Source organism: Musa acuminata, chromosome BXJ1-1 (genome assembly GCF_036884655.1).
Source record: "Musa acuminata AAA Group cultivar baxijiao chromosome BXJ1-1, Cavendish_Baxijiao_AAA, whole genome shotgun sequence".
Taxonomy (NCBI): domain Eukaryota; kingdom Viridiplantae; phylum Streptophyta; class Magnoliopsida; order Zingiberales; family Musaceae; genus Musa; species Musa acuminata.
Genome location: NC_088327.1, coordinates 14,920,688 through 14,946,405, shown reverse-complemented (window position 1 = coordinate 14,946,405; position 25,718 = coordinate 14,920,688). Strand labels below are relative to the sequence as shown.

At 37.2% G+C, this 25,718-nt stretch overlaps 2 protein-coding genes across 9 annotated transcripts; both read right to left on the bottom strand.

The window, feature by feature from the left end:
- Positions 1 to 1,365: 1,365 nt before the first annotated feature.
- On the bottom strand, positions 1,366 to 4,780 carry LOC135675919 (glutaredoxin-C8-like). 4 transcript variants are annotated; one of them, XR_010514063.1, is made up of 5 exons: positions 4,454 to 4,769; positions 3,481 to 3,622; positions 3,210 to 3,283; positions 1,718 to 1,796; positions 1,366 to 1,633 (listed from the first exon to the last, which is right to left on the bottom strand). XR_010514063.1 is itself a non-coding variant. In XM_065186578.1 (5 exons), exons 2-5 carry the CDS (start codon positions 3,600 to 3,602, stop codon positions 1,572 to 1,574), a joined length of 381 nt encoding a protein of 126 aa, XP_065042650.1. In that variant the 5' UTR covers positions 3,603 to 3,622; positions 4,382 to 4,780; the 3' UTR covers positions 1,366 to 1,571. The 4 variants fall into 4 exon arrangements, 3 of the variants coding, with proteins under 3 accessions (XP_065042650.1, XP_065042644.1, XP_065042647.1); XM_065186578.1 differs by having other exon boundaries at positions 1,718 to 1,816; positions 3,457 to 3,622; positions 4,382 to 4,780; XM_065186572.1 differs by having other exon boundaries at positions 1,718 to 1,816; positions 3,457 to 3,622; positions 4,454 to 4,773.
- Positions 4,781 to 6,142: 1,362 nt separating this feature from the next.
- Positions 6,143 to 25,702, bottom strand: LOC135585227 (uncharacterized). Of its 5 annotated transcripts, none has more exons than XM_065186541.1 (14): positions 24,217 to 25,702; positions 23,887 to 24,133; positions 23,259 to 23,300; positions 22,120 to 22,191; positions 18,655 to 18,790; positions 18,392 to 18,549; positions 17,516 to 17,600; positions 15,556 to 15,704; positions 13,162 to 13,323; positions 10,365 to 10,514; positions 8,989 to 9,249; positions 7,552 to 7,800; positions 6,859 to 6,933; positions 6,143 to 6,776 (listed from the first exon to the last, which is right to left on the bottom strand). In XM_065186541.1, the coding sequence occupies exons 1-14, from the start codon at positions 24,411 to 24,413 to the stop codon at positions 6,669 to 6,671; spliced, it is 2,091 nt and encodes a 696-aa protein (XP_065042613.1). In that variant the 5' UTR covers positions 24,414 to 25,702; the 3' UTR covers positions 6,143 to 6,668. The 5 variants fall into 5 exon arrangements, with proteins under 5 accessions (XP_065042613.1, XP_065042622.1, XP_065042626.1 ...); XM_065186550.1 differs by having other exon boundaries at positions 6,859 to 6,930; XM_065186554.1 differs by having other exon boundaries at positions 6,143 to 6,933; positions 18,502 to 18,557.
- Positions 25,703 to 25,718: the final 16 nt, after the last annotated feature.

The following is a 25,718-nucleotide window of genomic DNA, read 5'->3' as shown; positions in this document are numbered from 1 at the left end:
GTGTGCTTATCACTGCTGGAATCGGGAGGCGACGGGGCCCTCGCGACGCACCGTAGGCAATAAAGTAAGGTTAATTATCACGAAATTAAGCACTTCTTTTTCGAAGAGCGGGATTTAGTTCGGAAATAAGATTAAGTTGGTGATTGTATTCGAGAATAAGTAGACAAAGAAAGGGAGCGCCTTTGTCCTTCTTTTCGAAGTCGGGAAAGGAAGACAGGTCAGGGGGCGGTCACCGCCCAACCGCGGTGACAAAGAAGGTCGCACGGAAGAGTGGTAGCAGAGGGGGAGCGAGGGGCACACGTGGTGGGTCCCGATGGAAAAAGAGTACCTACCGCGTCACCTGCATGACTGACTCGGGTGGGTCCATGGTGGGGCTCACGGCTCCCAATCCAATCATCTTGACTGCTTTATGGGGGTTTGTTGCGGTGGCGGTGATGAGCTGGAAAGGGCGACGGTGAACGGGTAGGTGGGTGGAAATTTGGGAGTTAATTATAGTTGAGTGGGTTCAACGTGGCTTTTTTTTTACTGTTCCATTTGATGCGCAATGATTTTGTTTACACGCGTCTCGATGACCACGCCGTCGCCCGACGACGTGGGCGATGACTATTGGCTCCTGTTCCGGGGACCACGGTGAGAGAGAACTAGCTGCCTTCTGACACGTGGCTTCGGTGCTTCCGGCGACGCACGTGGGTAGCGAATAATTGACAAGCCCGAGATACGAGACGCGAACGCGAACGCAGCGGCACCCGACGGCCCCTCGCCACGTCGTTCGCGGCTGGTCGCGGGACCCTCGTGGGTGACCGTACCGCTACTTTCTGGAGCTCTTACACGAATCATTAAATATGGTGTTTTTCGACTGCATACATAACACTGAAACAGCAGCATAAATGACCAAAGAAATCTGAAAAGACTATATAATAAGGGTAAGCATGTTGCAATCGATCAAATCAAAATGTCAATAGGTGGATAAGTTGCACATTGATATAATCTAATTAAGTCCAAGTCCAAAGTATACTATCAAGTGGTATGGGTGATTTGATATCTGATATGCAATCTTGATATCTATTTAAAATAATGATGGATGGATATGTAACTTTGAACCATAAACAAAAGCAAAAAAGTGAAATGAAAAGCTGTTGTAAGCAGTGAAGTATCACATTACAAAGATCATTCTTTGTTTTCCATCTTGAAAGCAAAAGGCACATCTCATGAAAGAGTGGTAATTGAGCTATGGGCTTTTGCAATTAAACCATGTTTAGCATCTCAACTCATAAGAGGCATATAGCCACAGTACTTGACCAGAAGATTTCTAAAACCACAAGTGGACTGTTTGAGTTCTATGATTTGTATATGGTAATGCAAACATGCAAGTAATCCATAGTTTATTCACTATCATGATATGTTAAAGGATAACCACAAGAAATATCATCCAAAGATACTGACCAATATTAGCATTACAAATGCACTCACACCTAAACCTGTTTGCAACACTATCCAGATACACCATCAACAAGATTTAACTCATCCATACCCTGACTGATTGATGAATGAGAGATAAATCATTTAAAGATTTATCTTGAGTCAATGCCCAGAAGAGTCAGAATCCTTCCACTTTCAGATGCTTCAACAGTATCTGAAATGCATTAGGAAAAAAAGAAAAAGGTAAGAACATATTCATATGTAAATGGTGGAAGGGAAGAAGGTGGAGCTTAGTTACCATCAGAGCCACCCAAGTGCTTTCCATGGATAAATACTTGAGGCACTATATGCTTCCCGACCATCCCAGACAAGGCATCCTGAATTTGAGATCCATCCTCTAAGAAGAAGGGGAAACAAAAATGAAAAATTTGTGTATTGATTCTACAATGATTTACAGATGATGTCGATTGCCAATGTTAGTGGAGATAGTCACAAGTCTAGGGAACATATTATTCTAAAAAACTCTTGACTATGTTAACTGTAACACCCCTGATTAGCCCATATCGAAAGTGAGCAGGATTAAGATTGACTTATAAGGGTCTGATGAATATACTATTATCAACTTCAGCTTAAGCATTTTGGTCGGTGGTTTAGATCAAACGAAGTTGATAGGCCAGTTAGCCCATCAGGCTCAGGTCATGACATTAACAAAATGTGTTTCAACCATGTAGTAAAGTAATCATAAGCAGCAATATTATTATGTATATATATATGATAAAAGAAAGGAAAGCTCCAACTCAGGATGATCGGATCGAACTTAAGATTACTAGTTAAAAGTGAGTGAACTGTCATATGATCAATTGTACCAATCCTTCTAACAATTATGTTAGGTACCTCGGTTAATAGGCAGGGACGTTGATTCGTTTGACTACTTCCTTAACATGTGTAATTTAAATACAATATTTAAACAAAATTTACTGTCTCAATATGACTTCCCTGCAAGTTTCTTGGTTTTTATGATTTCTGTTAAATTTTAATGCTTAACGGTGAGAACTAGAGATTCCCACAAATACTAGGCAACAAAATATCCACAAATCGAGGCATTTTTGCTTCTTTTCTGGCTGTAATTCTGTATATTACATATTAGGGAATCTTGAAACCAATGTGGAACAGCTTGCTTTGAGGTGCATGGAACAAGACGAATGCAAGAAATCACATTGCATAGACAGTCAAACTTAGTTTGAAATTCTAACTTTCGACAGGCATTACTTCTGATCCTGAGAGCAGGATGCTGCTTTTCATCAAAATGCAAAAATAAGCCCTATACAATGCCATTTTTAAGCTCAAATTACAATTTCATGGGTCCTATTTTCCAATTTCCTAGTAATTTTTAAAACTGTTTTGCATTTTAAACTTTCCAATTACGATCCCAGGGTTGTTATGAGACAAATAAATATCGCAGTGATGACTTAGGGCAGAACTATTTGCAATGAATGTTTTCCATTTCCTTTCTCCACCTGTCTTTTAGGTGTTTGTTGTGCACAAACCTCCTTGCTATTTGCAGTGTGAAACTCAAGAAAAAAAAAACATGTATCGAAAGTGAAATTTGTTTTATCAAGTTTGAAAAAGTTGTTTGCCTCTTATTTTAAGTTTTATTACAATCTCTTTTCTTTTTTTTGTTTCTTGAAGACCTAAATTGTACAATATTAAAGAACTAATGAAACTATAATTCAACATAAGGCCTTGGAGACAGGTAAATTAAGAAGAACTTGAAGGTTCAGCAAACAAACCACACTGATCCAGCTCCACAACATTAGGCGCTTTTTTCGATTCCTTAAAGACAGCTTTCGCCCTTCGACAGCACCTGTCCCACCAAATGTGAATGGTAAATATCTCGTTAGCATTCTGAGTCCAGTTTAGACTAAGAAATTAAAACTGAATCAAAATGATCAATTCTTTTAAGTTCACAGACTAACTGAACTCCAGCAAATACAAGTACATGTATGAAGAAGCATCTTAAGGTGAGAATTTATGTACAGAGTAAGGAAGGTGGAAGCCCACCGCACGAACAATATGCTTGTCGTAGATAATAATTTTCGACTCATTGGCAGATGCCCAACAACGAGAAGAGCTCCAGAACTTAGGATTGCCAGGAGGACCACACCAAGAACAAGAAACAACATTGCATGTTCTTCCAGTCCATCTTAAAGAAAGTAACAATCGAGTATTAAGAATGCAGAGTTAAGCATCGTAAAAGCAACAAATGTAGGTTGTAGCTACCAAAAACCAATCATAATTCGGAAAGATACCTTTAATTCCAGAAGTGTGTGAATTGACATCAAGAATTACTTAAACAGGAGGTTTATGACATAAAACCATCAGCAAGTTTAAAATCAAAACTACAGCCCCACTTAGAAGAAATCTTTGGACAACCTCACACCCTTATATGTGGCTCCTATGAACTCCCGAGTACTAGAGAAGTCTCGAATGCTCTGAATTCTCTATAGGAACACTTAGAATGAACAGTTGCCTCCATGATGCAGAAGTTTCTACAACTGCATGTTAGATTGTTGAGAAAGACTCTCGTCAACCATCATTTTATACGTTCATCAAATCTAAACAATGGTCGAACTTCGACTCTGCTATCAGCAATAATCTTTGCGATCGCCAGCCCCCGTAATAAAACTCAATTACTAGAAAAGCTGCAAAGAAGTTGAGGAACAAGTGACACGATACCAAAATTGACTCACTCGGTGGATGTACCAAAATTCTAATTCGTCGGCATCTATTTAGTCCGGAAAAGAGGGTTAGTCTCTCAGACGATGCGAGACTTTCCTTTTTGGTTCCCGGACGATGGACAAGAATGCGTTTCTCCTTCCGGGGAGGTGAGAGCACAAACCAAAATCTACTGTCGAGCAATAAATCACCATAGCCAACGACAAGTTAAACGAAATGTTCGAACCAGGACGCGGTCACCAAAGAGATCCATCGAGCTATTGTAGCAGAGAGAAAAAGGGAAAAGGGAGAGGCGAACGCAGGAGCAGTGCGACTTGGAGAAGATGACGATGTCGTGGGAGGAGACGGTCTTGTTGACGAAAGCGACCGAGGGGCCCAGGAGGGAGGCCGCCACCGCGAGCGCGGCCACCGTCGCCATTCCAAGCCGTCGCCCCCCCCCCCCCCACCGTCTGCATCTTCCCGGGAACGAGATTCCCGAGATTGGAGAAAGAAGGTAGCAACGACTCCAGGAGTAGGGAGGGCGCACGAGTACCAAGTGACGCGAGGAAGGAGAGAAGACGGCGATGTGATGCGATGCGATGGGGACATCTTCGTTTGTTGTTGTTGTAGTGGTGGTGGCTAAATTGACGAAATTATAATGCATAGAATCGGAGCTCACAGTAAGTAATTTGGGAGACCATTCATCGAATATACCGAATGGTTCATTGGGTCCACTCACTCCTTTTACAAGGAAGGTTAGATCATTCATTCTAATTAATCACCCCGCTGTTTAACTTACCAGACTCAAGATCAAATTATTTCCCTCGTAGTATAATTGTACAGATAGTCCAATTTAAGTTGCAGGAAAGAGAGAGAAAGAGGAGGATGACAACGGCGACCACGAAGACATCTTTAATGATTGTTCTGCGTGTACCCTTCAAGAATTTTGTCCCGGAAGGACTCGGGACATTCACAGATTGATGTTTTCTTTTACCGAATGTAAGTAAAGCATTGGTTGACTTGTTTTGCTACAGCCATCAAATCTTTTTGTCTGCATCTTGATGGTTTGTTCTGTTCAGATGCCAATGATTGTTCTCATTATCGTTTAAGGTAAAATTTAAATTTTCTACCAAGGAAAAAAACAAACACTAGTACGCATGGAGTCTCATCGTCATCCACGAAACAACTCGATTCGACCAGTACAAGAGTATGAGTCTGTGACAAAACGAGATGATGCCGTGAATGATAGGACATGGGAGTTCATCTCAGATGTGAATGATTGTAACCTTTAGGATAAAACAAATTGCTCCTCATGGAATCTCACCATAATCTTGATTTGGCGCAACATCATCGATAAAACAACTCGATTAGACCAGTAAAAGATCATAAGTTTCTGATCAAAGATAGAGAAATCTTATTGCGTACAATTTTCTGTACACCTGTCTAAATTTATTTTAATAAATCATATGCCCCTAGAAAAGAATTTGACCCATCAAAACCTTCCTTATCTCCTGCAAAAAAAAAATAAAAAGAACTATTTTAACCGCTCGTTTTTTTTATTTTTATTTTTTTTTGCAAGCCATTTTCCCACAATGGGATAGCAATAATAATGGGGGAAAAAAAAAACCCAGCATGGAATTATTAGTCCATATTGAATATATATAAAAAAATACTTTCTGCTGTTAATTCTAGCAACCTGGAAGACCCTTGTACCTGAACACAAAGTACTCTGTGAACGGTGTTACAGGACCTCAGCAGTTTCTCAAGGTCTTTACACAACATGCAACCTGATGTTGTGAACACAAGGATCAAATATGCTCTTGAATTAAGTTTTCTCATCACTTAATCCCCTCCGGAATTAAAATGATTTGGCACAATATTCATTCGACCAGTACAACATGACAATCTTTGATATAAAAAGCTCATATTGTAGGCAACAGGACATCGTATTAATCACACTTTAATCAAGCTGCAAGAATAGACAATTCATTGGTTTGCAATGCCAAGATAAAATATACTGTTCGCTTGCCATGTCATGCTAACACCAATCCAACATATTACACCAATCCAGCCGATCATCTTTTTTCTTTCAGAAAAAGAAAATTTGCCACAGAAGGTAAAATAATTTTATATGGCATGACAACCATCTACTTGAAATCCAAAATTTTGTGATAAAAGGTCCCTTTCTGCATGTGTACTAGCATCTAAATAACTATCTGCAGGTGAACTCAAGCAGATGGCAGTTATCTTCTAGAATCAAGCAGTACTTGCAAATTGGAAGATTACCAAATATTTTCTCCACAATAAATTAACGTTACCACTACACAGCAATAACAAAGAAATACCTCTTTCTTGCAGAGTAAAAGTTATGACGGTCCTTCTCAAATCAGTCAATGGCACAAGCCCCGTGTGCTTGGTGTTAACAAAAGTCATCAAGATATGATGGTGACTAAAGGTTTCTTCTGTGTAACACTTTTACTGATGTTGTTAGTGTGAGCCTTTTCTTCTGTGTTAATCCACTAAAAATTGAATGATTAAAATAACTTATGTATCTTCTTGAAAATCATATCCCTTCTCCAACAAATGAAGAAGCCTAGATATACAAAGAAAGAATGTTTCTGGCATCTTGTTGCGAGAATAAACTGCCAGTGATAAAAATATATCAAGAAGAAATCTATGGGTATCAGACTTCAATAGTGTTCGAAGAAACATTGCAGTCCATACCTCCGGTGCAAAACTAATAGCTTGTTGTAATGACCGGAACCCACTGATCAATCTCATGACTAGAGCATCACTCTGCTACATTAAAGAAATGATATGTTAAAAAAACAGAATTTTTAGCACAAAGTAATAATGCAACTAATTGAATATAAAAGGCACCTAAAATATTTCAAAGAATCTAAATGGTGCCCAAGTGTAAAATTAAACAGCATATATAACTGTAGGTGATTTCTCTGTATCTGACTCACAGGAAATCACTTTTTCCCTTTCACTTCAAAAAGAAAAACCTTCTGCTGCACGAAGTTAAAAATTTAATAAAATACTGAAATCATATTAATAGAGTTAATCCATGTTCCACATGAAGGAACCATATGTAATGTACATTTGCTAATTTACATGATTGGTTAATCAAGAAAGCAATCTACAAATAAAAAAATAGTCCATAAAAGCTTGCCAAATATGTGCAGGGGGAAGGGAGAGAGGCAAGGGAAAAGAACAAGACTGAAGACTCAGATCAGTACTCTAAGAATGGCCTTGTGATGCTGAGATCAAACATAGAGGTTACGAAGTCTAAAATTTATAATAGGTCTTCCATTTATGTCAAAAACTTATATCATGTTGTAGAAATGAAATAACTGCCTTTCTAGAAAATCTTATGATGTTAAACTTTATTGATGTTAGTATAAGGTAACTAACCTCCGTATCAAATCTTTCTTTTGCCTCTGGCTTGTTACATATACATGGCAAAGCTTCTTCTTCCAGAAAAGCATCAGCAGCTTTGACAATATCTTGAATGAGAAAAACACGAACCCTCCAACCTTTTTCTGACAAAATAAAACAAAACAAATCTTCTGTAGCAGCAACAACCGAACGCATGTCAAAAGTTTTCCATGTCAGAGGAGTTTCATTTGCTGACTCAGATGACTGTTCAGAGATAGCCGCTATCTGTAGACATCAGAAGCAGGTCATAGAACAAGTTATCTGAACTGAAAACTTCAAACAACAAAGACCAGTTACAATTTTGGCAAAAGAGAACGATGACCAGAAAAATATAGAAACATAAAAACTCTGCTGTAACATCTAATGCAAACCATACAAGTTGAAGTTGCCAGAATTTCTATTAGAATATGTAACCAGATCAGTCTGCTAAACAGTAACAAGGATTATGAGTTAAATTTTAGCTTGATTCCTGTTGTGTGTATATCAGAGTGCTTTAAGGTTTTGGGGGGATTTTCAGATGATGGGTGTTCAAAGCATGGATTGATATTTTGGTCTATGCTGGAGGTGTAGACGAACTGTACGATATAGAGAAAGAAACAGTACTCGATTGAGGCATCTCAAGTGGGAGGCAGCCGGCTAGGATCAAAGAGATATTGAATTGAACAGCTGATCTCCTATGTTGCAGGCATGAACAGACCCAAAGGTGAGTTGGACTCAGTAGACCAAATAAAGGTTCATGAACTATTTTCTTGTGTAGTTTGGTCTGTAATTTGATCTGAACAAAATCCTGTGCTCTAGGTTCGCCAGACCTAACTATCATGCACCATGCTAGCCATTGGCTGACACCATTAAGGCATGCTCCAACATTTGAATCCTTGATTTCAAGTTTTAGATCTCAAGAGTCTGAAAAATTGAAACTTCAAATCTCTCAGCCAGAGACCACTTTGATTCCAGAAGAGATTATCAGAAACACCTACTAGATCAGCATGTCCTTTTATCTGCACTTGTCATCATTTTTCTTTATACACTTGTGATTGACTAAGAAGAGTTCAATTTCTTGTGCAGGATAAGACAACTGTTCTTGTATGTAGAGGTTTCCAAAAAAAGCCAACAAGTATCTGTTTCTTGCAAATTAAGAAAACCATAGCCTTTTTGTATTTCTTCTTTCTTTTTCTCTCTTCTTCTTGCAAAAGTTATTTCTTCCAAACACTAATTGAACACTAATTGTACAACAGAGTCATATTCATCACAGAAATTCAATAAATCAATTAGTCAAAAACAATTCAATTCCAGTCATAACATTTGATAAAAGCTGCACCAAAGGTTGATGGTACATAATCCAGTATGAAAGATTAGAATAATGCTTCTAATGATAAAACTAGCAGTAAAATAAAATACAAGTTTTTTTCTCACCAAACGTTCAAGCCGATTCCAGCGTATTGAACCATTGCTACGTATAATCAGTTCCCTTAGTATTTTCCTCATATCGGGATTCGGGTCTGCAAGAAGTCTCCCGATGACAAAAGGATAAGCACTTTCTACAACTTTGAAATCAGGATCCAATGCTTTTGCAGTTCCTTCCAACGATCCCAATGCCCTTATAACCAATGCATAGTCAGGTGGTAGATAGAAGTTGAACTCATACATTACAGCATATAATTGATCCATTATCCCCTGCATCAAATTTAAAAAATGTTTCTTAAAAAATGCTTAACAGATTAGTCATTTTGTTGAGAAGATTGACAATGACGATGGGAAGATTACATGTGGACAGAGATCACTTTATGCCTGCAAACCTGTGATGTCAGATGCTGACAACCAAGAATCATGGGGTTCAACCGGACGTTCAATGTTTTGTGTTTGGATGGCCTCATTAATCGGCATACCATATGATATACTCCGAAAGAAGCAGATTTCTGTCAGCAAAGTCAACTAGGAATATAGTGTAACTTCAATATTCACCAAAGCACCTCTAACATGATCTTTTTCTTCATTCTTAAAGCTCCACCAGGAAGTTACCAATGAGTCCTGTCCTGAATTCCCTTAAAATATCTTATACCAAATATATTAATAATTTTAAGCCTTCAACAATTCTGTTTAATAAATGAATCATAGTGCCTAACAAGGATCTTAGCAGTTTCCACTTTCATGTACATTATGCACTAGTAATCTACAAACCTGTTGGTACCTTATCTTCTGTATTGTTGACTTGATAATATTGGAATCCCATGTACCCATCATCATACTGGTCTTAAAACCATCTCTCAAGAGAATAAGAACAGTCCTAACTTGGCTCCTTGGAAAATATCTTATTTTTGCTGCCCACTCCTTTAAATCAATGTTCAACTTTAGCAAATCTGAGTTGGCTTGACTATCTTCTAAGTATTGGTTTCTCTAATCAGTTTATGAAAAAAGAATTGTATACAGTCAAACATAACATGTTTAACTGAATATAATCTCAAAACAGTCCAACTAACCCCACTCACGGACCTTTTATTTTAGACCTCTTGCCTCACCAATACAATCTTCTATATCTGTAATTCATAAACCTAAACTGTCTTGAGTATGAAAGTAGAATTCTGTTACTTTTTTATCAATCAAAAAAGAGGAGAAAAAAGACCTAAGCTGACATTGAACATAAAATTAAAACACCTAGATATTCAGTGAATACTCTTGGATAGTCTAACTGTTAATCCTCCTCTGAAAAGATTACCTTTCTTCATTGCATCAAATAGCTTTTTAGCAAATGACAATATACATTATATAAGATGTCTAAATAATAAGCTAACCTGAAAATCATTTGATTGCCTGGAACCGTCACCGAAGGATGCATGTAATGCATCTGCAACCAACTGTATATCTGTTCCATCAGGAATGAATCCAAGCGAAAGGAAATCATTCGCTAAGCCTGACGAGTCACGATTAACATAGTGTACAAGCTGCAAGATTCCAACAATGACTGCTGAAATTACTTAGATATTAAAATACAGATCACAAATTGAATAAATGGTGCAGTGGACCTCATGGTGATATAGCACGGAAACAAGTTATTCAAAAGTAGACCATGTAAGGCAACAAAATGAAGGGTAAATCTCCAAATCATTCAAAAATAAATATAAGATCGACGTACTGCAAGGAGCTACAATCCAAGAATGCCAACTTAGCACTGAATTCATATCACAGTATAGTTTTCCCACTTAATACATTGTATTTCCAATCATATTAAGTTACCCTTCCAATTAATTTGTTGGCTGTGGTAAGCTTATTGGACTTTTCTATGATATGTCAAGCAATAAAAAAGTACCTAATAAACCAATTTAAGGATCCATCAACTATTGTCTAAAAAGTTCCAATGTTTTTTCAGTACATGCAATATCTATTTTGTTTCTTTTTGTCCTTTTCCAGACAAATTAAAAAAACGATGACCAAGGCTAACTCAGTCTCAGTAGCCTGTAGAGACTTACAAAGTACCAGCTTGGTCAGTTATCCAATAGTTACTCTCCAGTCTAATGCACCTCCTCAAACCTCCTACAATCCCTAAATCAAGGATCATCATCTCGTGCCGACCAGCAGTGCTGGTTCTGGCCCAGGCCATTACATATTGACTTTCAGAAAAATGGCTGAAAATTTAAAAACCCTTTTTAACCCATTTTTTTCCGAATTTAATGCAATTCCAATTCAATTTCAATAAGAATAAAGCGCAAAAGAGTCATAAATGGTTAGAAATTATAGGTTTTTTAGCCTAAGTACCAATTTGGTCCTAAAATCAGATAATGAACCTAATTGAGCCTAGATTTAAGAGAGACACACTAATTACTCTTAACATTCTGTGATTAGGCTAATTACCCCAAACTGATCCTAAAAGTAAGATAATGGATCTAATTGAGCCTAGATTTAAGAGGGAGACATACTAATCACCCTTAACATGCACCCTTAACATGCTAGGCCTAATTAACCTCAAATTACCATCATGCATGTTGTGACGGTTGTGTCTAGACCGATACACACCGCTCATTTTGTATTGTATTTGATGGTACAGGCAATCCACGATTCATGAAGGGTATCCATGATGTTTGCAATTTTGCAAATGTTCCGGTGAATCTACGAGTGCATGGTCATGCACATGATTGTGCTTGTCTTGTCGAGCATGTAATATTTCTATCAGACATCACCTTGGAATTTGTGTAGTAATTCTTTAATGTCCTAGCATATATATCATGGAGAATTGTTGCAGCTTCAATGTCCACATTAACATGAAATAAACAACGACAACAACAAAGCCAGAAGTCTCAACTAATTAGGGTCGACTACATGCATCTTTTCTGCCATTAAGATATGTAAAAATCCATATGCTTAGTTCAGTTTAGAGTATTTAAATCTTTATATATAGTTTCTATTAAGATCTTTTTAGGTCTTCGTCTACTTCTCTTATCATTGACATTAATCATTTTCCTTCTTCTAACTACCGTATCAATAGTTCTCTTAAGTACATGTCCGCACCATGTTAAATGATTCTATTTCATCTTATCCTCTATCAAAATAATACATAATTGTTCATAAATAAAAATATTTTTTTTCCTATCTTTCCTATTAGCTCCACACATCCATCCATACCATTAACATCATGGACCAATTATAAGATTCCTCAAAAGCATCCCAATCTTAAGTTTTAGGGATGCTAAAACTTCATATTTCCCAATTTTGACGCACATTGCCTTACTATTATTTTAAATAATTCCATACAAATGTTGACTTGACATTACCCTAAATTTCCATCAACAACATGGATCAATGGCAAAACATCCAATATGCATCCTCTTGTCTCTCCTCCCATACTCTAACACCTATGTAATAGGAACAGTATATTTTTACCATATACTGTAGAATCTTTTTGTGAAAATATTTTACTTGGCAGCTCATGAAAATATGAAACTGTTAAATGGGCAAAAGGCACAACCATTAGAAATAAATCAGAAAATGTACATACAAGTAAGAGCAAAAATTCAAGGTTTTACCATCAGATAGTAAGGAAAAGAAGAAAGGCCATTGAATGGAAATTTACATGGTCTTGAAAATCATGTACACTTTCACAGCCTCAATAAAATAGATTGATAATCAGAACATTAAAGTCACACTTAATATGTTGAAATTTTATTGACAACAGAATTAGCTCAGAACTAGGATTTACTGCAACCAAAATTGAGAAAAATTTTAGACTTGGTGAACTAAGCTCACTCAATGGATGTATAAGCTTTTAGATGTACAGATGCACAACCTAGACATTCAATTAAAATAATTATATTCCAAATCTAGGAAGATCTTGATATTAGTACCAAAAGCTGCAACTACAGGCATTAAGAGAAATAACATCTCACAAAAAATCGAGCCCAAGATTCTGTTTCAACAGGTCATAACAGAAAGAATTTTCATGTGAGAAAGAATAAGTAGGCACTATGTTATGCAGGTTGAATATGGTGTAACCGAGAGGTTGATAGTTATCATGAACATACATTAAGAAATAGTAGACACCAAACAATTAAGAAAGCATGATCCAGTAAACTAAGGTACAAGGAGAATGGTGCTAACCATTCGAATAAGCCCGACACGATAATGCCAGGGTATATCACCCATCATACCAAAGTCAAAATATGCTAGAGATCCATCATCAGTAGCCACAAGATTTCCAGGATGTGGGTCAGCATGAAAGAAGCCTTCTTCAAGTAGTTGCCTTAAAGAACAATAAAGTCCCTGACAAATTTGAAGAATTTTATAGCTATATTCATAAGTATTTGCAGACGTCCATAATTTAATTGAAGAAACTTTACACACATTTAGTTAAACAAAATAATCCTTGAAAAAAGAATTATGCATCACTTATCATATAATTAATTCAGTAGATAGAATATTCTTAACAACTGAACCAATATCAATTACCTAAGACACTGGTGGAAACTTCATCTTGATTTGTTGTGTTCAATATTTAGCCTCACCTGTTGAATTTTGTGCTGGATGAGACATGTTTCCAAATAAGTTACATAATTTTTAATCAATGTAGTTCATTTTGAGATATTATTCATTTATGCTCCTTGAGAATCTGTATCTTTCGAAAATATAGATTTTGTTATAGCATGATTGACTTATTAGGAGAATTTTACAAATACCTCAACTGGTTAATCATGCTATCACAAAATCTATAAAAATCTGGCTCCAACCTAAACTGGTTTCAACGTCTCATCCCAGTAAAAATAGGAAGGAAAACAACTCATTGGAAATCTTCAAATTGGAGATATTCAAGATAATATATTTATAAAAGATGGACCAATGCATAAGACTCCGGCTAATGTGGGGTTTGAGAAGGCTGGCATATGCAATTTTATGCATGTAGACAAAGAGGTGATTTTCATGACAAATGAGCAATGATACCATAGTAGCAAGCTTGCCCTCTATGTTGTTAATTTATCATACGAAATATTATTGCTTATACGTTCCATAATGGCTATTACAATATTTATCAAGCTAAGTCAATCCACCCAAATATATAACCTGCACGGATCAACATGAACTGATGTAGGTTATTCATACTAACAATGATTGTATGTGGCATGGTATGTCCAATGGTAAAGTTTTACATTTTGACAAATTCTAAATCAAAATCATCTTACAGAAGTTCTGTTATACCATGAGACAGATAAAAACAAATGAATGACGCTAACCAGGGATAATATTAAGGTACAAAGCAGCAAATGATATTTCAAACTAATATTAAAACAAAATCACCTAGAAGCCATATGAGCTGCAAAAGATATTTCTCATAGGAATAGTTAGGATTTCTGATTATGATTAATGGTGCAACACGGATAAATTTCACTTAATTATGATCAATTTTAGATTAAATCTTTGTCTGGGTTCCAGGATTTCTCTTTTGCTGAAATAAAGTTAAATATTGTTTTCTAGTAACAGAGGGTTGTCAAAACTCAAAAATCCAATTAAAGTGCAACTATTTGTTTTTCTTAGGATATATGTGATCGATTGTGTTGTGAGAGACAGTTTAAAAGGGACTTCTTAGGAAACGGCACAAAGGTGATTACTGCAACTAAAACTCTGATAAGCTATTTCCCAGGTCTCCAAGTGTTTTTTTTTTCCAGAGAGCTTACCAAAATTAAATAAGAACTAATTTACTAGAAGTTTTAATTAATTAATCAAGATTATTTGCACAAATTTTTAAAAAATGGTTTAATTTTATGACTAGCAACCTGGTCGAACTAAGCGTTTTTTTCCATTTTTATGACTAGTAAAATGGTTTAATTTTACTATAAGTTTTAATTAATTAATCCAACAGGCAACAATTCATGCCAGCTGCAGTAGCATGTGTTTTTTGCCATTTTTATGTATAGTTCTTTGCTTCTTTTTGGTTGGAAGCAAACATAAATTTTTAAAAAATGGTTTAATTTTATGACTAGAAACCTGGTCGAACTAAGTGGCATACTTATCAATTAGAGAATAAAAATATTGTTGTTAAATCAGCTGCACAGTTAAAGAACAATTAGCTGAGTAATTAAGCATCTGTCTTCCACTTAACTTTCTTCTCTGTCCCTTTCAAGCAATATTGCTTAACAGCTAAAATCTAGTGTTCTGCTGTGGTTACTCTTTAAATTATGATGTTTAATGTATATTAGAAGCAATTTATTTTTACTTCTAATAAATAATTTATCTTTTGCTTCAAATCACTAATAACCAATGTGTATTAGAAGTAACTTTGACTCTGATAAATAATTTATGTTTGCTTCCAACCAAAAAGAAGCAAAGAACTATACATAAAAATGGCAAAAACACATGCTACTGCAGCTGGCATGAATTGTTGGATAGAACCAAAAAAACTAAAGACTTCTCCATTCTACACTTCCATTTTTCTAATAAACAGATAACTAGGAGCAAACAAAAAAATCCAAAACATAAATGAGAAATTGTCGGCATAAATACCTGATCGATTAATTGTTTTTTGTTCAAACTAGCTTCACTTATTCGACGGGCATCTGTTAGTTTGATACCATCAATCCATTCCATTGTAAGCACAGCTTTCCGTGTGAAATTCCAGTAGATCTTTGGAACCTTGACACAAGATCCTGATCCTGTTCTAAAATTACCATGATCACTTCTTGTAATTGAAATCTAGAAATGGTTATTACATTGGACATAAAGCAAGTACTTCTAAAGTTAAGCAACATAGTCTATTAACCATATGAGCCAAAGAACTTACAGCATTAACCATTGTAATACAAAGAAACATTAGTCTATTGGACAAGGATTTAATGCTTTGAAATATTAAGGAACAACAAATAAGCAACAAATAGAACCCAGAAAAACGTCAAAACATTCCATAACACCTTAATAGTTTATCTTAACAACTTCTGGTAAAGAAGCCCTCATTCTTTGCGACCTTTGTCTTACAACAAGCCTCAATTCTCACTATAGGAAGCATGAAACACTTGGAGATGCAACTTAACCTTGCATGAAGTTGATCAAAGATACTACCTTAATTTATTGTATACAATCTATATGTTATAACTCATGGATGTATTAACTCACTACCAAAAATCAATTTAAGACTACTACATGAGATTGTCTTCCACCATCTCAAGTTTAAAAGTATTGATTCAGCACTATACAATATCCCTTTCAATATAATAGTCCTTGGCATGATACCATAATGGAAGAAATAGATATCTTAATGAAGCAAAACATATCTAACTCATGATGGAACATGAGTGAACCCATTCATTGAATAATTTATAGAATAAAAAGACTCCATTATTTCATCATCCATCACGATTCAAAATCTTCATTGGAAGAATCAGATTCAGCTACTAGTACCTTGAGATTGCAATGTCTAATCAGCAAATTATACAAGAATTTTTTTTAAATAATGAATAAATCTGTAAGACCATAAATACAATATAATTGTAATGAGGATGATCCACATATTAGTCAGTGAAAGAGTACTGCCATTATGTTCAACACCCAGTAACTTCAGTGAGATAATGAGGCCCACTACATATTCATTAAAAAATGCTTATGACAAACAAAAGATTAAGTTCTTTTTTTTTTTTTAACATAAGATGAAGTTATCTCAATTGATCCATTTTTTTACTTCTTGAACAAGGCAGATTGTTGTTTCTTAGTTCAAAGCATAAAGCAAAACGGTAAACATTAAGACATTCATGAACCATAACTCAAACTCATGTCAGCCCTAAGCTATTCCTCGATGCACATAGGGCATGGCTCAATACACATTCATGGCCCATCTCATAAGTTGCTTAGCTCTGATGGACTTGTCCAACTCTGAACAAATCAGCTAAATCTGCCCAAATTTAGTCAATCTGTTACCACCAAAGAGAAAGAAAAACAAAACAGCAGGCAATAGAAAGGATCATTTCCCTCCAAAGAGGAGGAACAAGGGAAAAAGTGACAGAGTAGCATTAGCGGACTGCAATGAGGATCTGTTGAAGCCAAAGAGAAAGAGTAAGAGAACCAGAAGAGTTTCTGCCACCAGTTGCCCTAGGTCATCCACAGTCAGAGAAAGGGAGTTGGAAGAGGAGGAGAGGAGGGGAGGGGGAGAGGATAGGAGGATAAAGAGGTGAAAAACAGGGAGGAAAAAGGCACTGCACAGCAATTTCTATAAATAGAAAGGGAGGTCTGGAAATAATATTAATGCTTCTGTTGAATCATGAGTAGTCCCAGCATTAATATCCAATTACTTATTTAAGTAAATTTTGAAACTTTAAAATAAATTATTAATATATTTAAATTTATTATTCTCATGTTTGTGTCTGTGTGACATTGACATCAAACAATGTATCACAAGATAGTTAAACAAAGAGTTGCAAAGAAATCGAGATACAGAAAAGGTTCAATGCGAATTCTGAGAACTTTGAGAACTTACTCGGGATAGATGCATAAAGAGAAGCAAATTTTTCAGCATGTTGTGCTTCCAGGATGTAATCAATTTCATCAAACATGTGCCTCACCTGTTTGTTGCCAAACTGTGTAAGCATGCTTCTTGGCTACCACTATAAGGCATATTTTATTCTACAGAAGATAGTGAAATAGCATACCCATCTAGGGAACAAATACAAGTAAATGAAAAAATAAGTGCTTTGACGATCTTCAATGTTTACCAAAGAAAAAAAAGAAACAAATGGACAATAGCTACAGTAGGTTTTCCTATGATCACTGTTACATATATGTAACATATTTATGCATTTGAAAGGATGAATAATATGTACAATTCCATCTAGGACTGTTCTCCTTATTAAAGTGTCAAATTTTTCCTGCTCTTGACTCTTTTTTTTTATTGCCACATTATTTATATTTATAATGAAGATTGTTTTGTCTATAATACATCGTTATAAATTATAGTCATCATTAATTGTAACCAATTGCTACCATCACACGCAAGAGAAAGCCATGATGTGTCGTTGAAAGCAGAGATGGAGAGAAGAAGAAAGATGTCTAAACTCAGTGTAACAACCTGCACTAAGCTGGGTGTGTCACCACATTGTTGGCATTATCACTTTCTGCATTATAGTGGATAAAGTCTATTGGTCCATATAGAAACTATGTTATGAATTTGACTATATGCCCACCCATCCTTGCTATAGCAAAGAGAAGAACAATGTGCAATACAAAATATTAGCTGGAATGAAGTGATCCAATCTAAAAGAGAATATTAGAAAAAAGAGAGAATATAGAGACATCAGGACAACATTACTCGAGATGAACGCATAACAAAGTGGTAAACAAACAAGACAATGCGCACCAGCTCATTAACAGCTACCAACAGATCTTTGCGAGCTTTAGCAAATCGTTTCAGTTGCCCTCCAATCATATGAAACAATAGTGCATCAAGAGTCAGAAAGAGTCCCATACCAGGTCTCTGCACCTTGACAGCCACAAGCTCCCCAGAATGTAGATGAGCTGCGTGACTTAAAGTATCAAAAGAATGCATTTAACCTTGGAGAACATGAACCAACAAGATATAAAGGAAAAAAATGTGACAAAACACTGTTACAGACCACGAACCTTTATAAACTTGTCCTAGGGAGGCTGCTGCAATGGGTTCTGAACTTATATCAGCAAAGATCTGACAAATTGGAAGACCCAACTGGGACTCGATAGACTTGATTGCAACACGAGTAGAAAACGGAGGTATTTGATCCTAAAGAAAAAGAAACTGATCAACAACAGAATGAGGAAAAAAACAAGCAGTTTGCCAGAAAGCTAAGTATAACAACAAGAAGAAGAAGATAAAAGTTCTCAGCTCTTTGGAGTCAACTACATGGATTGTTTCCTGCTACTGAGTTCTATCAAGAATAATACCATTGGTCAAACTAAGGGCTCCTGATCTCACCATTTCATACCATGTTGAACCACATTTATAGGAGCCAAGGATTTAAATCACAGTCCAATACCAGTTTCGACAACAAGTCAAACTGGTTACAGCACCAATGTACCAAGTGGTAACGATCCTTGGGATACATATTCTGAAACCCTGATCAGAGCTGCTCATAATTGTTCACAAATGTATAAAATATCTTACTATACCTTTTCTAGTGATCTGACACATCCACCGTAAAAATCCCAAGCTCAATGTTTTTAGAATTAGTTCTAAAGTCTTGAGCATTTATCATGCAAGGAAGAAAGACAACAATATTTACCAGGTATCCTCAAAACTTTAGAAAGAATATTTTAGAAAGTTATGTAGAAAAGATGAAAGACATATTTAAAAAAGTCACCTAAGAATTGGGATCTATATACAAGATTCATAAATAATTTTCCTAGCCCACAACTGAAGCAGCATCAAGCTAAAGTTCTGGGGTAGTCATCTAGTTAAAGCAGACCAAAAATCGCCATAAAGATTGCAGTGTAATAAACAAAGCACAAAACCACAGAACACTACCTAAAAGTACTGGATTTTTTTTTACGGCATTAATTAACTTGGATCACCTATTCCACACTCAAAAGAGACAGAAGAGAACACTTGACATTTCGAAGGCCCCACTGATGGAACAGTAAAAATGTCAGGATGCTGTGTCATTTCTTTGCTGAGACCAAAGAGGTGGAAATGATTCTCTGCCAGATGCTTGATGGCAAACACAAGCATGTGATAATGAAGTTTCGCTGGCATACTAAAGCAATCAGACTAGTGTTTTTAAAAGCACTAGACGCCAAGCTCTGAAAACGCCCAAGGCATGAGGCACTCCAGGATATTAAAATATAAAAAATATATATTACGATTGATAAAAATGATCATAAAAATAAAAATGCCACATCAAATTGAAATCATATAGCCGGCTTGAAATATATATTACAGGAAATGAAGATCAACAAGAGGGCTGCAGTAAAGCAGATATGGGGTTTTTAGCCGGCTTGAAATGACTGCATTACCCTTAAGAGGAGAAGCGACAGTAGGTTTACCTAAACGGGTTGATTCCATGTCAACGTACATATAGTCATGTCCTAATTCGGCCATTCAAAATTGCCATATGACATTAGATCAAGAGAATCCAGATATTAGTTGAGCCCCAACAACCAATAGAATTTGCACATTTATATTCTATTATCATACATATATATACTATTCATAATGATGTGATTCTTTGATCGCTACGCTAAGTTGACTCATAATTTGAGCTCAATCCCATATGATAGGGTGATCCCTGACCCAAATCTAGAAATAGGCAAGTCAATTGGCATCTTGACGCAACGGAATTGGAACCAAGAGCACACTTATTGCGATTTAATACTTAGTGCGCTACTTATTGCATCATGCATTGCATCTTGGGCGTGAGAAAAGGTAGATCATGAAAGAGAAATGAGACAGGAGAGAGAGAGCAAAAGGGATCGGCTTCTATCATCCCGCAATTCCCTTTCCTTCAAAACCCTAGCTTTTCGTCTTCCAACGAAATCACGTCTTTTGCCCTCCCATCCACCACTAAGCACTGATCCATTCCATTGTATTTGCCTTTAGGTTAGTGCCCTCCTTCTCCCTGGGCCCCTTTCTCTTCCAATCTCTTATCCTTTCTCATCCAATGTCTTGTGTTATGCCACTTTCACTTGGACGCTTGCCTGGTGCCTGGGCTCAAGCAAATGCCTAGGTGACGCTTAAGGGAATTGCGTTGCCCAAAGGTCGTGCGAGGCGCTTGAGGTGTTGCCTCACCTCGCTCGAGCACCTAGGTGAGCACTCGAGCCCCTATTGACACCACTGAATCAACCAACAAAACTGCAAGTAACACACCATGGAAGTTTGTATGGATATGTATTTATCAGTTCAGGTTTGACAGAGCACAATAAGTGTTGCAAAGTCTACAGAAGGTGGATACAATTTGTACAAAGCACATGCCCAAAATCCATTGAACCCTCTGCAGTATAGATTTTGGAGACTTCCATTTTGGATTCATCAATGATTAAATAAGCAAAACAGGAATGAAGAGAACATGGATTGGCGGATTGCAAGGTCGAGATGTGTGCCACTTTGTTTAATGCAAATCTGTGATCGTGGCAAAGTGATACAAATGCCAGTATAGCATGAAAAGATTCATTTGCATTGACATAAGGAATACAAGAAAATTATGACATACAGAATGAACAGCAGAATATGGCCAGGTTGAAAAGGCAACAAGCCCAGTTCAATCAGATAACATTTCAATTTAACTGCATCTCATTAAATATAAAGTATAACTTATTTGCATATTAAATTTTAAAAAATATCTTTCATTCTCAAATTGTCATACTAAGCTGCTCTATAGGTACAAACACTTGGTAACAATAGGATGAGGCATAGGATCATCTAAAATGATCAATGTCAAATTCATTCATAGCAAAATCAACTTGATAAAATTGCACATTGAACATTCTTTTGGTAGATTTTGTACTAACACTCTTAATTGTGAAGTGTTTCTTTCTTTTTTCCATTTTTTAATGCAAACATTGAGCTAGTAAGCAAAGAGAATTAGTCATTTTATGTTGAAATTACAGTAAATTATCCAATCGACTGTTGTGGTTATATGGAAGGAAGTCGGACAACTTTGGCACAAACCTAGGGAAGTCAAAAAGATCAATTATAAGTATGATTCAGTAAAGTGGTGGAGCTTCAGCACAAAGTTTGCTTGATCAAACTTTGGCACAGAGGCCCAATTCTGACACAAAGTTAAAAGGGTGGACCGTGGAACTTTCTTGTTAAAAACCAATGAGAATCAACAATCACACAGAATGAATGAATGAATGAAGAAAAAATGAACTAAAAAAGATCAATTATAAGTATGAAACAGTAACTATTGGCAGATTAAGTTTCTTCTTGATAAAAACACAGTAAATTGTAGAGCAAGAACATGCAGGAACATCTTCTATGGATGTGGATACAATCTAAATGATCTCAGCATAAGTAAATTAAAACAAAAGGAAAATTGAAATAGAATTTATCAAAAAATGGACAAGAGTTCAAATGTTTGGATTTCCTACAACCTAATTAAATAGGATTCTAGATACCTGTAATTTAGAGAGCTCTTGACAATAAGCACTGGGTAAAATATCAGGCCTTGTGCTAAGCGCTTGTCCAAGCTGCAAAAAATAATAATGATAATAATAATATCTAATTAGATCCATAGTATATAAAAAATCTGTTTGTTTAGATATCATGAATCATTCAAAAACATCTGAAAGAAACATAAAGGTGCTATTCAAATATTTATCACAAGCCATTCTCAAACATACCATATAAATAGATCCCAAACATGAATCTAGTTGGATGGATTCAGAAGCCACAAGCAAGAGAAGATATTTGTCCAAGATTCAGGTGCCCTTTACCTTCAAGAATTTCTTCTTGCATCAGATATGAGCATGTATTTTGACTAGGCTACTTTACCAGGCGCTTTGTGGTGGATAATAATGAGCCCTCCTATGGTCAGTTGGCAATAAGCTGGGACAAAAGCTTAACTACTTTATAGACAGGTCCACAGGAATAAATAAAAAATAATTAGCCATTACACGCCTGGCAGGCATGTTCATATATGAGCTTGAGAATAACTTCTAAGTAGAATATGAGATGCTTCCAGCAAAGGCACTCATCATTCCATTTGCTTTCATCAAAACCTACCACGTAAATTTAGGGGAAGCTCAGATGGATAACACAAGATTTTATCGCTACTCATGTATTATAATAGCTTTTTTACTTTACCTTTTTTATTTTACATAGAAACAACATGATACATGTGCAAATCATGATTATCATATTTGATTCAGAGTCCATTTCTTCCTACAAACTTACAAAACTACTCAGAACTGCCAACAGAAAATAAATGAGAAATCCAACCACCAGCAAAAAATGTATTCTTCATCCCACAATAACATTCCAGGTTCTTGGAACATCCCCATGAGCTTCTATAAGAACATGTATATGTATAAAATTAATTTAAAAAAAACAGATTTTCACTGACTCCAGGCATGCATGAGATATCGTTGACTAAGATTCTTCTTCACAAGAACAAAAAGAAGAATCCTTTCCCAAGAAATTGATACAAAGCAGGGGGGTACTTGAGATTGTAAATGTCAGCATACTTCAAAAGAAACGAGCAACGCAGAGAGAAGATTATGTGATTGCAAATATCTAATCTGATTTTTTTTATTACCTTGATATAGAAGGGACCCAACCGAATAAGAGTCTTCCGAAACTGGAATAGACAAAAAAGTCTAATTAAAAAAATTATCCAAAAAAAATCTAGAAGAATATCTGAAGCTGGAAAGACACAAATATCAAACAATCAATCTAGTATCATAAACATTCAATCCCTGCAGCAAGCATATGGTTCCTCATGCCAGCATAGCGGTCTTTAGCCAGAAGGTTAAAGATGTGTTTGGCTGTTTTTTCAGAATAAAGCTTCATGTCCATACAAACTAAAAGGAACTTATTTGTCTTGCAAAAATATTAAGATCATTGAACCTGCACTTAAGTCCAAATCGTAATCCCCTTCATAAGGTGCCCTCTTTCAATACTCGCATTGAAACTACAAAGAAAACTTTTACCATTTCTCAAGCACACCTACTGCACATGTGCGCAATTGCATTCCCTCTTCATTCGTTTTGTATCTAAGTGATTGCTACATCCTCAAAGAAACCTCAAGAAACAAGAATGAACCAGTATTCACAGACCAAATGGAGCTCCACGAACCCAACAGAATAACTAGACAAGCTCAACCGCAAAACGTGACAGTCTATTTAATCAATACAAATCAAGGGCTTGGAGGAAGAGTGGTATACCTTGGCAGCTCGCTTATGTATGTCGCGGACAAAGAAATGCCATACGGTCAGTTTCGCCAGGTAGAAGGATATGATGGCCGCTCGGTACAACGCCAAGAACGGACCAAAACGATGGTAAGCAAACCATGTTTTCGACCCATGGGCTCCGAGGATGTGCCCGAACTCGGTCTCCAGCGACTCCTTCCGCAGCTTCGCATACTCCGCAGACGGCCTCTCGCCATGGACACTCGTATAGCCAGTCGACAACCTACAACACCGCGACAAATTTAAGCACAGAAAAACCAGGTAATCCAAGAACAGAAGGAATGCCAGAAAAGAAGGAGCACTCACTGCCGAATTAGAGCGAAATGGAATGGCACGACCCAGTGTGGGCTTCTGATCCGGATGCCAGCTGCGGGTCTCATCAGCAAGCACTCCTCTACCTGTCGAGGAGGAATCAAGAAATCGCCCAACGGGGCGATACACGGAGAGGAGAGTAGACCCCGGCGGCGCTGATGGAAGAGCAGTCCGCGGAAAGCATTCCTCATGGGCGAAACCTCGTTTCTTGAACCCGACTCGATCTCATCAGCCGATCAATGCGGCATATTCGACACAGACGACAAAGATCAAGCGAGGGAGGAAGTCCGCCATGGGCGAATCCTCGTTTCTTGAACCTGACTCGACCGCATCAGCCGATCAAGAACGGGTTCAACGTACAGAAGACGCACATGGTGAGAAGGGAAAAGGGCGAAGGGATGCGTTCCTTAGGAGAGATCAAAAAGAAAGACAGTGAGGGAGAAGGCGGCGAGTAGAGTTGGGCAGCAGCGGGGGGGGGAGGGACGGCGGGAGCTTTGCCACAAGAAGGCACCACGTAGCGTGAGGGAGGCAGAGCGGGGCTGGCTCGCTTACTTGTTCTTTCCACTGGTTTTTCCCCAAAACCTGGCTCCGCGGCGTACCCGCTAATTAAATCATGACGTGCGCGGGCCTTAAAAGATAAGACGGCCACGATCGATGCAACTTGGGTTGGATTGGGTTGACTTGGCTCGGCTTGGGTTCCATCCGAACCCGTCCGGCCCAATCCACGATCGATGGCTTGGGTTACTTGGAATTGGTCCCGTGAAGAATTGAAGAGAATCTGAATCAAACGCAAATCCAACCTTAATTTGGGTTGGGTTAGGAGGGTTCGTTCATGATCTCAGCAGCATCTTCACCTCAGTTTCCGTTTCTTTTCTTCATGGTCTCAAGGAACCAGGATTGAGGAGGGTTCCTCACTGGACAACTCCTCCTGCGACAGTCTCCTCTGTATTATTTCAACTTCTTTTTTGTTCTTGTGGAACAATCGACGCCAAGTATCGCAACAGTTCTGCCAATGTTTCCTCACTCTAGAGAAAGACCCTGTCCACTGTTAATGGCTCATTTGTCTCTGTTGAGATCATATGAGGAGAGCCAGGGGATCTACAGGAAAAGTTTTGGCCATTTTCTAACATTTGATGGCTCATTTGTCTCTGCTGACCTACCTGCAGGTGTCGGATTTTACATTCAAAATTCTGCAAACACTCCTCTTTGGATTGGAGGTGGTCCTGGCAAAGCAGCTAACCCCTCTCATGGCTGAAGCTTTGGCGCTATTGGAAGGACTCAAAGCCGCAGACTTCCTCCAGGGATTTGTTCTTATCCCTTTGCTGCTGAGTGAGATATATCTTTAGCGATGTTGTGTATCCTTCTGACAAACTGAATGTGGCGAATGTGTCTCATCTGCTTAGATCTGCAAATGCTGTGAGCCAATTGGTTGCTGCTTATGGCAAAGCTCGGTAGCTCTTTGTTGTATGCTGCGGACGATCCGCAGGCTTCTCTTT